At 41.7% G+C, this 12,222-nt stretch overlaps 1 protein-coding gene across 2 annotated transcripts in view; it reads left to right on the top strand.

Annotated features, from left to right (window-relative positions):
* Positions 1-413: 413 nt before the first annotated feature.
* The window catches only part of LOC143280973 (uncharacterized), a 68,130-nt gene continuing 56,321 nt past the window's right edge, over positions 414-12,222 (top strand). For both annotated transcript variants that reach the window (XM_076585822.1, XM_076585821.1), the window contains exons 1-7: positions 414-763; positions 4,058-4,145; positions 4,613-4,702; positions 5,559-6,197; positions 7,603-7,859; positions 9,257-9,441; positions 10,693-12,090. In XM_076585822.1, the coding sequence (XP_076441937.1) occupies positions 537-763; positions 4,058-4,145; positions 4,613-4,702; positions 5,559-6,197; positions 7,603-7,859; positions 9,257-9,441; positions 10,693-12,090 (2,884 nt within the window). In that variant the 5' untranslated portion in view covers positions 414-536. The remainder of the gene's footprint in view (positions 764-4,057; positions 4,146-4,612; positions 4,703-5,558; positions 6,198-7,602; positions 7,860-9,256; positions 9,442-10,692; positions 12,091-12,222) is intronic.

The raw sequence follows: 12,222 nt of genomic DNA, 5'->3' as shown, positions 1-12,222 counted from the left end.
CGACTGCGTGCGGTGCCCTGCGAGTGAACGTGCTGTTCGATTAGGCCTACAGACTGGCAGCTGCTTGGTGAGAAGAAAACATTGTAGTGATTTGACACACTTTTGGAACGTGTTCAAACTTGTTTGCCACATAAGGCAGCTCCATTTTTTTACAGTATGATAAATCATTCTCATCAAAAATAAACATGTACTGAATAACATGCATGCATATTATACCTGCAGTTAATCAAACACTTCGAGGGTGTTGAAATAGTTGAGAAGAACTTGAACAAAATTTCGTGTTGTTTAGGAAGCTTCGAACTTGCCGCGATTTAAAACGCTTAATCTGATTTGCCGACAGGCAGAATGAAAAATTATTTCTCATTGGAGAAAACTGAGGTCAAAGTTTGAGGGTGTAATGCGGCACATGACTTTCTGTGATCCAAGATGTCGACCCCCATGAATGAGAAGGGTTGAACAACAATAACTGTAAACAAACGAGAAATCTCCATTAAAACTTGCTCCGCGAGAAACTGGACTACAGAGAGGGGAGAAAAATGGAGGAGAGCAAGTCAGCCGCAGCATCGCTTTCTCACTGGCTTGAAGTGGAAGAGGAATCATCCCAGAAGCAGCAGCTTCAGTGCTTCTTTAACTATGTTTTGTTGGGGCAGTGGGAACTTGCAAGGGCCACAGCTCGTCTGATTTGCCAAAACCCGTTCAAAGAGGACAGCAATCAAGTGTTGCAAGCTCTTCTTGATTTGGCTACCAACCCATATGAGCAGAGGTATCGCTAGTTAGTGTCTGTGCGAACAAGAATATCTTCCTTAAAACGTTTTTCCCCACCTTCACATGCTATTTTCAGTCGAGTCTGTCACATAGTTGAGTGAGGATTGTCATGCAGTAAAATATAAAATTTACTTATTTAGACTCTGTATTACAGATTACTCAAAAGGCCAAATGTTCAATTGTGTCCTCACTTCGTACTGTCAATGACAGTGTTCATCTGCACAATGGGTCAGTTGAGTTTTTATTGAACCATGACCATTTCTAAACCTTGACATGTCCAGATGACTTTCTAACACACACACACACACACACACACACACACACACACACACCACACACACACACACACACACACACACACACACACACACACACACACACACACACCATGACATGTGACAGATATCACTCACACACACACACACACACACACACACACACACACATGTCATTCTTGCAGACACTTTTATAGAGTACTATGAAGGCCTTGCTAATATACCACAGTCTCTCAGTTTAACAAAAGAATGGGTGTAGAAAAAAAAAGATGAAATGTATTATTATTACTAGTTGTAATCCACTATCTAAAAGTATCTTTAACAAATTATAAATGAAGAGGTGTTAACAACATCAGTTTTGAACTTTGCAACAGATATTATCAGCATTTGAATTGATCACTTACTTACAATACAGAGAATGTTCACTTTGCAATTATTGCTACAGATCCCTGTGAATTTTGTCAGTTCTCTTCATCTACACATATATTTTATTGTCAAAGTTTGCACATTTGTGCAAGAGAATTTTTAATTCAAAGATTGTATAAGCCAGCACGTGTTTATGGTCTGGAAAAGTGATTTTTTTTTCAGTGTTAAAATAGAACTTTCTTTTTTTCTTTTTATTATCTATACTGATACTTATAGTTTCAGTACTTTCACACAGTTTTACTAGTTTACAATACCATTATGATTATTCCTCCTCCTGTCCTTGTAACACATTACAAACCTTTTCTTCAATATTGTGTTATAATCAATGAGCATTTCATTTACTGACACAATCAATTAAAGGTTTTGTAACACAATAGCCAGTTTGATTGATCAATAAGTCATTGAACTTCTATTTTAAGATAGTAAACTAACTTTCATTGTGACTGAAAATAGATTTGTGTCAAATCACTATTTTGCCCAGATGCCAATCTGAGTATCTCACTCTCACTCTCAGCATTTCCCCCTCTTTTTCATGTGAACACAGGGTGTAAGATGCTTAGGAATGTGTATCCATACACATGAATGCTTGATACACAAGCATTTAAATGCCTGTGTCAGTGTGTGTTTACACATGCACACACACACATATACACATACACGTGTATACATACATGTATGCACACTCACACACACACACACATGCATGCACGCACACACACACACACACACACACACACACACACACACACACACACACACACACACACACACACTCACACACAGCCACACATGCATGCACACAAACACACGCACACACACACACACACACACACACACACACATGGGCGCGCACGAACACACACACACACGCACACACACGTCACACGCACACACTCACAAGTCACACACACAGACACACATACATGCATGCATGCACACACACACACACACACACACACACACACACACACACACACACACACACACACACACACACACATACTCACACACACACACACACACACACACACACACACACACACACACACACACACATATTTTTTTTTCGCTACAAATTTGTTCCCAGAAATACCACAACACACAAAGTTATTTCTATGTCATGTGATTGTGAGGTGTTTTTTTTTCATTTTTGTTTTTTCCCTGATAATTGAAAGAAAAAAGGGAAAAGAAATAAGACCCACCCCCACACATTTATATACACAGAGGAAAAAGAAAATGAGAGAGAGAGGGGGGGAGAAAAAAGTTCTGTTCTTGGCATAATTTAGAAATTAATATATGGGTTAAAAAAAGATAACATATCATTGACAGCTAGGAATCATATTTAGGTCGCCTATCACTGAGTTTTTTAAAAAGTGTATGTGTGTCAGTGGCATAAGTTCACATTCAGATCATTAGGGTGTCATTCACACAAGATCTGTGCCATTGTATTTTCATCAGTGTCAGTCCTCTAGTGTACTACTTAAATAACATGTGCAGAATATGGTGCCATAAACTTTTTATTTTTTTTTAAGTGAATGGGATTTTTCTTTTGTTCCAAAGTGAAATCAACCAAATAAATGTTAATCTTTTTGTGGTATAAGTATATGAAAGTTCAGTGGTAGCTAAATGGGTGGAGGGAGCATACACCCTTTATGAAGATTAGTAACATAATTGTCTTGGGTTTGTAAAATAGTTCTTTCGAATGTGTTGCTTTGGTTCAGTGAATGCAATAAAAGTTAGAAATAGAATTAAGTTCCTTAAGTTAAGCATCAGAGTATATAAACGTATGTATTACATGGTACTGCTACTACTACTACTGCTGCTACTACTACTACTACTGCTACTACGACTACTACTATGACTACTACTACTGCTGCTCTGCTGCTACTACAACACCATCATTGCTTACGACTACTACTATGACTACTACTACTACTACTACTACAACTACTGCTGCTGTTGCTGCTACTACTACTACAACACCTTCATTGTTTATCTGGTGTTGGTGGGGGGAATGTGTCTTATTTGTATAACTATAAGCAGTGAGACTGATATATTGATAATATTACTGAATCATTTCTCTATGCAGTATGACTGAGACATTCATGAAAACAGTCATTATCTGTGCTTCTAGTCAGTGTTTAAGATATTATATATAACATGATTTAGAGAAAAAAAAGAATTATCAGTAACAAATAAGTTATCTATGTTTTGGAAATATGCTTTTCAGAATCAGTAAATCAGTATGCTAGTAATGTTTTAATGAAGATTTCAATGTATCATTACTATAAGTTTTCTTTCAGTGAAAAGGAATAGTAATAGATAAACTGGCAATTCTTTTAGTGGTAAGGATTTGTGTTAAAAAAAAAAGAAAAGAAAAAAAAAAGGAAACAGCTGTTTGCAGGTTACTTTAATGCTTTATATGGATTATTTGTGGTGCTTTACAAAGTGCTTCAGTGCCAACATTGTGAATTACTGGCCAGACCATGTATGGTACTGAGAGCATTGTTTCTGTAGATCTGTGTCTTATGCATGCATCCAAATCATGTTTAGAGTAACACATGAAGAGTTGTTCACACCTTTGTCATCAGTGGAGGATCAGGGTCAGTGACATCTCCTGAGCACCTGTCCTGGTTGGCGCTTCAAGAATATGAAATCTGTGCAAAATCAGAGGACCAGGTTTGGACCCATTGACTAAAACTATTCCTTTGATTTGATTGATTAATTTTTATTTATTTTTATTTATCAATAATTATGATCTGCCTCTCTGGAATGGGCTCTTCCTTACCCTGTGTATGTGTGTGTGTGAGTGAGTGTGTGTACTGTGTGTGTGTGTGTGTGTGTGTGTGTGTGTGATGAGAGAGAGAGAGAGAAGTTTTAATAGTTGCTGCAGCATAGTAATGCCATCACTAGCTTTTGAGTTGTTGTTTTTTTTTGTTTTTTTTGTTTTTGTTTTTTTCCCAAATGTTGATGTCTGTAATTGATATAATACATTTTAAGCTATTTCCTTACTCAAACTCAGACGTTTTGCACACACATGTGCGTGCACACACACACACTCCATGCCTCCCAACTAATTCATTATATGCTAGATAGTAACTGGGTGAAAGTTTTAAGATGGTTGAATAGGTGTGTGTGTATTTCAGGCTTCTGACACCAGTGCAGTAAGACAGGATGTGGAGTTCAGACTTCTGCTGGCACATGAATGTGGCACAGTTGAAGAAAGCACACTACATGTGAGTAAAGTCGTCAAAAGTGTCATATGTGTTGTTTTGTTACTTATTACTTTATTATTTGTCTGACACAACAATGGTTATTTCATTCTTTTTATGAAATTTATCGGATGCTGACACAGAGTTTATTGTAAACTGATTCATGGTCTATAATTTGTTATCATTTTTTACCTTTTAATAAAGAAAGAGATATACAATTTTTCTTTTTATAAGAAGTACTGAAGTGTGTTTTTGAAGTTGCTGAAATCTGTGTTCAAAGCTATACATGTATACATGTACAAGTGATTGAAAAATCCCACATATGGCCACACTGTTTTATCCTATCTGATACTTACCTGAACTGAATATGGAATTCAGTTCCATTATCTGTGCTTCCATGACAAGCAGTTAGGTCTTTTTTATGTCACTGTGTATCTTCTGATTTATTTTTATTCACTTTTTCTGAGCATTGGTATACAGTGAACCAGGGGTTTACATCCAGATGTGAAACATTTTGATATGATAATTTGATATGATGCCAGTTTTGCTTAACTGATGCTAAGCAGGTCATGAATATAATTTCACATGTTTGTGCAGAGCAGGTTTTCCTTGCAAAACACTTACGGCCTGTCTAATCATTTTTGTAAAAAAACCATTTGGAGTGTGGGGTTTTTTTTGTTGTTGCGGTTTTGTGTGTGTGTGTGTGTGTGTGTGTGTGTGTGTTCTACTGCTGTGAGGGTGGCTGTAGTGGTGGTGTTGAAGAAAGCTGTGTAAGAAGACTAAAATACGCATTGTAAAGAACAAGAAATTTGCTGGTAAATCTTAGATGGTAGACCCAGGATTTAGACTTCATGCTTGTGGTTTCTGGTATGTTTTTCAGGAGGTCTACCAATACTTTCAAAAGCATCATGGAGCCAGTCAGGCCTTTTCTCACCTGGCAGCATTTGACAGCAGAGAGTCCTTGCCAAAAGTGGTGGCTGCCTTCCTCAAGCAGAAGCTTCGAGACCAGCCAGCGACAGGGCATCACTTGATATCTCTCCTGATGCCCAAAAAGCGAATGACCGACAACAGGGAAAGCGAAGCTCTTCAAGCCCTGTACATCCACAGCATGAACGCTCTCATTGACAGCTTGCCTGCCAGTGGAGACAAGAGGGAGGAGACCTGTGAGAAAATCTTCCAACTGCTGGCCTTTTACGATCCTGAGCCCTACTGGAACTACCTGCAGATTCGCCAGCTCTTCAATCGCCTGCTTGCCCTGGGCAACAAGGACAGCTCCCACTTCAACCCAGAGAGGATAATGGAAGCACTGATGGGCCGGACCCGTGGCTACTTGATGGATGAATTTGGGAAACTGCTGCATGAACAGAGCGTGTCGGGAGGCGAAGAGACGCCCAGTGACTTGTCGGAGGAGCACCAGCTGACGCTGAATCTGCTGACAGGGGATGACCGTCATGCCTGCTGGCAGCGTTTCTTTGTGGCCTGCCTCAAGTGGAACAAGCACTGTCTGGGGCTGATTTTGGTTGGTTCTGGGAGCGTATTTTGTTATTTTCCATGTTCATTAATGAAATGAGCATAATTTGTTATTTTCTATTTTCATTAATGAATTAAATTAGTATATTTTGTTATTGTGCTTGTTCATCAATGAAACGAACAATCAAAATATATGTAAAAAAAAAAAAAAAATTCTTATTTAGTATGACCATTATGATTTGAAATACAACAATCTTTTTTGTGAAATGATTTTTTCATCTTTACATATTTATGTTTTTAGCATTTTCTCATAATTATCAGTGCTTCCATAACAAGCAGCCAAGCCTTTGTTTGATGTCAGTGTGTGCCATCCACTCCACCTGTAACCCCTGTTCTGTTTTCTGACAGCCCGCTGTCCACGGCCTGACTCAGCATGACATGTTATTTTTACTGTGTTGTCATGAATGTGACAGCACCTCCACAATAAATGACAGACACTTAGCTTAGATCAAAGCTGGTGACATTTCGAGGATTATTGATGATAATTTATAACAGCTGGCTTTCAATGAAATCATGTCATGAGGATGATAGGTGATAAGTTATATTGTACAACTGGTTTTCAGTGAAATCATGTCATAAGGATAATTTATGATAACTTAACAAAACAACTGGTTTTCAGTGAAATCATGCCTTGATGATAATTTATTATAATTAAAACAACTGGTTTTCAATGAAACCATATAGTGAGGATAATTGGTGAAACTATGAAAAACTGGTTTTCCATGAAATCAGACCATGCTGATAATTTATGATAACTAATAACAACTGGTTTTCAGTGAAATCATGTCATGAGGATAACTGGTGGTAGTATATAACATTAACAAACTGGTTTTCAATGAAATTGTACCCTGATGATAATTTATGATAACATATAACAGCTGGTTTTCAGTAAAATCATGTCATAACTCTCTCCATACGAATGGCGAAAGAGATGACGTGAACAGCGTTTCACCCCAGTTACCATCATCAAAATGTTGCAAGCGGAAGGCTCTTATACTGAAGAGGTGAATGTTGACAAAGAATACCACAATTCTGACGACGGAAGCTAAAGGTTGGGTCATTCAGACACCCACTGGACGTCCGAGGGGTCTGTGTAGAGGAGAAGAGAGGACTAGCCGTACTGAGTGAGATAAGGATTATTGATGATAACTTATAACAACTGGTTCTCAATGAAACCATGTTGTGAGGATAATGTTTGATAAAACAAATGAAATGGTTTTCAATGAAATCATAATGTGAGGATATTCATGATACTTTATAACAAACTGGATTTCAGTGAAATCGTGCCATGATGATAATTCATGAGAACTTATAACAACTTGTTTACAGTAAAATCATTTCAAGAGGATAACTGGTGAAAGTATATAAAACAAATCGACTTTCTCTGTTCCCAGGAGACCTGCATCAGCCTGGTGACAGCAGAGAGGTTCGAAACTGTGGGCCAGTTTCTGTCAGCACCAGAGCTGCAGCGTTTGAAGCCGGTGGTTCTCCTGGCCTGCTGGACATACTGCCATTCTTCAGACAGTGCGCGCAGACTGCTGGACACCCTGTGGACGTCTGTTGGGGTGGATGTCCACCCAGCTTTGTCAGCTGGCTGCAAGAAGTTAGCATACCAGCTGTCACTTATCAAGTGGTGTATGGAGCGTGCAAGGTGAGCAGCAAAGCTCTTTTGATGATTTCTTTTCATTTTGTCCGCTTTGGGTTGTTGTTGTTTTTTGGTACAGCTGTTTTGAGGCAGCATGCTCTGGACATTGTCACACATATAAACGCGTATGCAAACTGCAAACCATATGCGCAAATACACACACACACACACACACACACACACATACATGCACACACACACACACACTCACATACACACACTCATACATGCACATACACACACACACGTGTACACACACACTCACCCTCACCCTTACTCTCACTAACAGTAACACACACACACACACACACACACACACACACACACACACACACACACAGACACACACACACAAATGTCTAATATTATTGCCTCTGCAGTGGTCACACAACAGGCCATTGCAGTGCACTGGCGATAGAACAGAAGGATTGAGACTTGATGCCTCCTCAGCCAGAGCACATGAATTTAGAGCATGGTCCTCTTCTCTTGCCTTAGTGCACTCAACACGGCGGCAAGACATCATGGATGCTGCATACTGGAAAAACCCTGCCACCTTCATCAACTTCTACCTGAGAGACGTTGCACGCCTGCGGGATGATGGCTCAAGAGGCATCACTTCTGTGGAAGCTGCACAACAGGCCATCGCAGCACACAGGGCACTGCCGACTGGCAGAACTGAGAAATCGCGGATCACGTCGAGTCCGTCAATGGTACTACTGACCTGGGTTTGGGGTAACAAACCCCTAGAAGTCAATGGAGGAGGCATAGGGGGTAGTGGGGGTCTGGAGTTGACCGGAGGTAGCGGAGGAAGAGGACGAGGCGTGAGGTTGGCGTTGTTGAGAGAGGCAGAGGTAGAGGGCCCAGAGTGATCGCGAATCGTTTGCGATCGTGCCTTAATTTTAGCTCGATCTCCCAATCGAGCCACATAATTTTGCGACCTGTTTGAAGACATAATTGGACACAAAACAGAAACGCCAAAGAATCGATAGAGAGATAGAAAATGCGAAAAAACTTAGCCGTATGAAGTGCACAGGAACAGGTGTCGAGATGGCTGCCGGAAAAAGAGGGTGCTAGCCAGGGGGACAAAGGGGAGGTTACCTACTTCCGGGAGATTATCGGCCGTAGTTACTTTTGTTTTCTCCGCATAGGTGAATAGTAGTTTGCACAGGACAGGAATGTCAGACCCCTGCCGGAGTCTGCACAAGTTGGGTCACGGTAAGTATGTTATTTAAACGTAATTTTAGATAGAAAATTTCCTTTAATGTTGATAGACATGAAATGAAACTGAATGAAATTGAACACACACACACACACACACACACACACACACACACACACACACACACACACACAACTCCACAGCTCCACACCCACATATCAATCACACATGCTGACTGTTTCAGGCCTTTGCTGGAAAGCTCAGAGTCAGTGTCCTCCCAGCCGTCCCACGGGGACAGGGCGACCAGACTGCTGCATGGGCTGGAGACCCACTCAGTGCTCTATGTGCTGCATCAGTCCACCCAGCTGGCAGCCCTCAACTCTCAGGAGGTGCTGCACCTCCTGCAGAATGTCGCCAGAGGCGGTGGAGGTAAACATCTCATGCTGTAGGTTTCTCTGTCTGTATCATGTTTACACAGAAGTCGTTGCCTTGTGCGACTTGAGAACACTGGGCAGCAATGTAAATATCCCATGGGTGTGTAGTTGAGGTGAGTTTAACGGCCTACTGGCATTTCACCCTTAACCCTTTCACCGCCAAGCTCGCATTTATGCACAAGCATGGTCTGTTATCCATGAACTTAATGCTCTTAATGTTCGGTGGTAGGATAGGCCATATTTTCTAGACATCGCAGGGGGAATCCCCAGCTGTTCTTGGCCACTGTCTTTTCTGTGTTTATACCACAAGGGAATTTTGTACTCTAAATTGACTGGCGGTGAAAGGGTTAAGGTCAAGTTGTTTGTGGCTGTGGTCTTTAGCCATGGACAGGCTTTTCTGTGTCGCTTTTATATAGGGGCAGTATCTTTGGGGTACTGAACATGGTTAATGTGTGATGTGATTAGAGGGACTGACAAATGAAGATGCCAGGGAAAAAATATTTTTAAGGTGTTACCATTGTATCAGTTATTATTACAGGTAATGAAAAGTTTTGTCATATTATTAATGAACCCACTGCTGCAAAGCCAATTGACAATTTAATTGTCTTAGGCAATATCTGTGTGTCACTGTGTGTGCACGTGCTTTGTGTGTGTGTGTGTTAGTGTTTGTGTGTGCTTTGTGTATGTGTGTGTGTTTCAGTTTTAGTTTATTAAGGAAGCGTCACTGTATTCGGACAAATCCATATACGTTACACCACGCCTGCTTGTCAGATGCCTGACCAGCAGCATAACCCAACACACTAGTCAGACTTTGACTGCATGCATGTATATTTGAGTACCTACCAGAGCAGATTTTTTCTTCAGGAGTTTGCCACTAGAGGACAACAAAACCTTCTGATGTGTGTGTGTGTGTGTGTGTGTGTGTGTGTGTGTGTGTATGTGTGTGTGTGATGTATGTCATGTGTATGTCTGTGTGTGTGTGTGTGTGTGTATGTGTGTGTGTAATGTATGTCATGTGTATGTCTGTGTGTGTGTGTGTGTGTGTGTGTGTGTGATGTATGTCACGTGTATGTCTGTGTGTGTGTGTGTGTGTGTGTGTGTGTGTGATGTATGTCACGTGTAAGTCTGTGTGTTTGTGTGTGTGTGTGTACATATGACAGCAATAATGAGAGAGCTACAGAGACTGACTTCATAGCATGACTGTCTTCACTGCCAGCAGTATGACTGCAAATTTTCTGTCTTTCAGATGGAGAAAAGAAGAAGCCAAAGAGTGTCCACTTTCAGGACGACAGCCAGTCCCACGAAAGCAAGGAGCCCATCACTGCTGAACAAGAACACGACATCTGCATTTACAGGAGTTACTGTGCCATCAAGTGTGTCATGGACGCCATGGTGTTCTGCTTCGAGAACTCTGACCTGGACCTGATGAATCCTGTCAGGATCAAAAACATACTCAAACCCAGGCACTTGTCCAGAGCAATTTCCATAGAGACGTTTGCCAACGTGAGTTCCAGCGAGGGAGAGGAGTCCAGCACACCCAGCAGCGGTGCACCGGACAAGTCTTCAGAGGAGGGCAAAGGGCAGACATCAGAAGTGGCTTGTGAAGTGACAGGGACCAGTTTCAAGGAGACCTATCATCGACAGGTGTGGCAGCGAATCCAGCAAGCCAGGGAACATCTGCAGCACCTGTACCCACTGGCTTACCGAGTGGAGATCCTGGAGAACATCTTTTCCTTGCTGTTTTGTCGCCACAGTGATCTGCAGGACGGGGCCATGATGATGGAGGGGGTGAGTGATGATGAAGCTGATGGTGAAAGCAAAGCAGACAGCATGGAGAACCTCAGCATGTCGGTCATCTCTGAAGAGGATGCAGAGTCAGACAGGTTCAGTAACAGCCTGAAGGAAACCACGTCCACTTCATCTTCTCTTGTGCAGCAGACGGACTCTGCCATCGGCTCACTTGGCACAGAAGGAAAGAGCCATCGCTCAGACAGTGTGGAATATGATACTCCATTCCAGGAACAGAAATCCCAGAAAGACAAACACCAAAGAAAGTTCCGTTCGAAAGACCACGATTCTTCAGACAACGCGAGGCGTTTTTCTGGGTCCAGTGACACCTGTGGGTTTTTAGCAAACGACTACATTGTCAGAGATGTTCTTGCCATGTTGAAAGATGCTCTCTTAGACCTGAATGCTATGAAATTTAAAAAGATGGGAGCACAGTCTGAAGCGAAACAAGTGTCAGAAAAATCCAAGCGAACATCTCGGGGCCTAGGTTCAAACAAAACATCCACACCAACAAAAGATCTCCCAGCAGACAGACAGCACAGATCACCATCTCCCTCCACAGACAGAGTGGGCAGAACTGGGGGCACGGCTGAGTTGGATTTCAACCCGGCCTTAGAGAACCTGCTGTCGCAAACTGTCAGCACAAGCATCACGCCAGACATGCTGCAGAAGCGTGTGGCACAGCTGACTCAACACATACACGAGGCGCAGTGGCGCTTTCAGCTGGTCGCTCACGAGCAGATCCCGCGTCAAGCTGGTTGTGTTTTGGAGGATGTTGTCATGGTGACTGACGATGACAGCCACGTGGCATGTGTGTATGAGGAGTGGATGTCTCCCAGAAGGTCCAAGTCCACAGGTGGGTCTATTATTGCTGGTAGTTTCTGTTCAGGCTTGCCTCTGTTGATAATTGCCTTCATATACTTCATGAAAAAAAAAGAAAGAAAAAAAAAAGATGGCACTCCACTCCACTTGGTAAGCAAGTGGGTAC

This window comes from Babylonia areolata, chromosome 4 (genome assembly GCF_041734735.1).
Source record: "Babylonia areolata isolate BAREFJ2019XMU chromosome 4, ASM4173473v1, whole genome shotgun sequence".
Classification (NCBI taxonomy): domain Eukaryota; kingdom Metazoa; phylum Mollusca; class Gastropoda; order Neogastropoda; family Buccinidae; genus Babylonia; species Babylonia areolata.
This window is presented reverse-complemented; position numbering and strand designations above follow the sequence as displayed.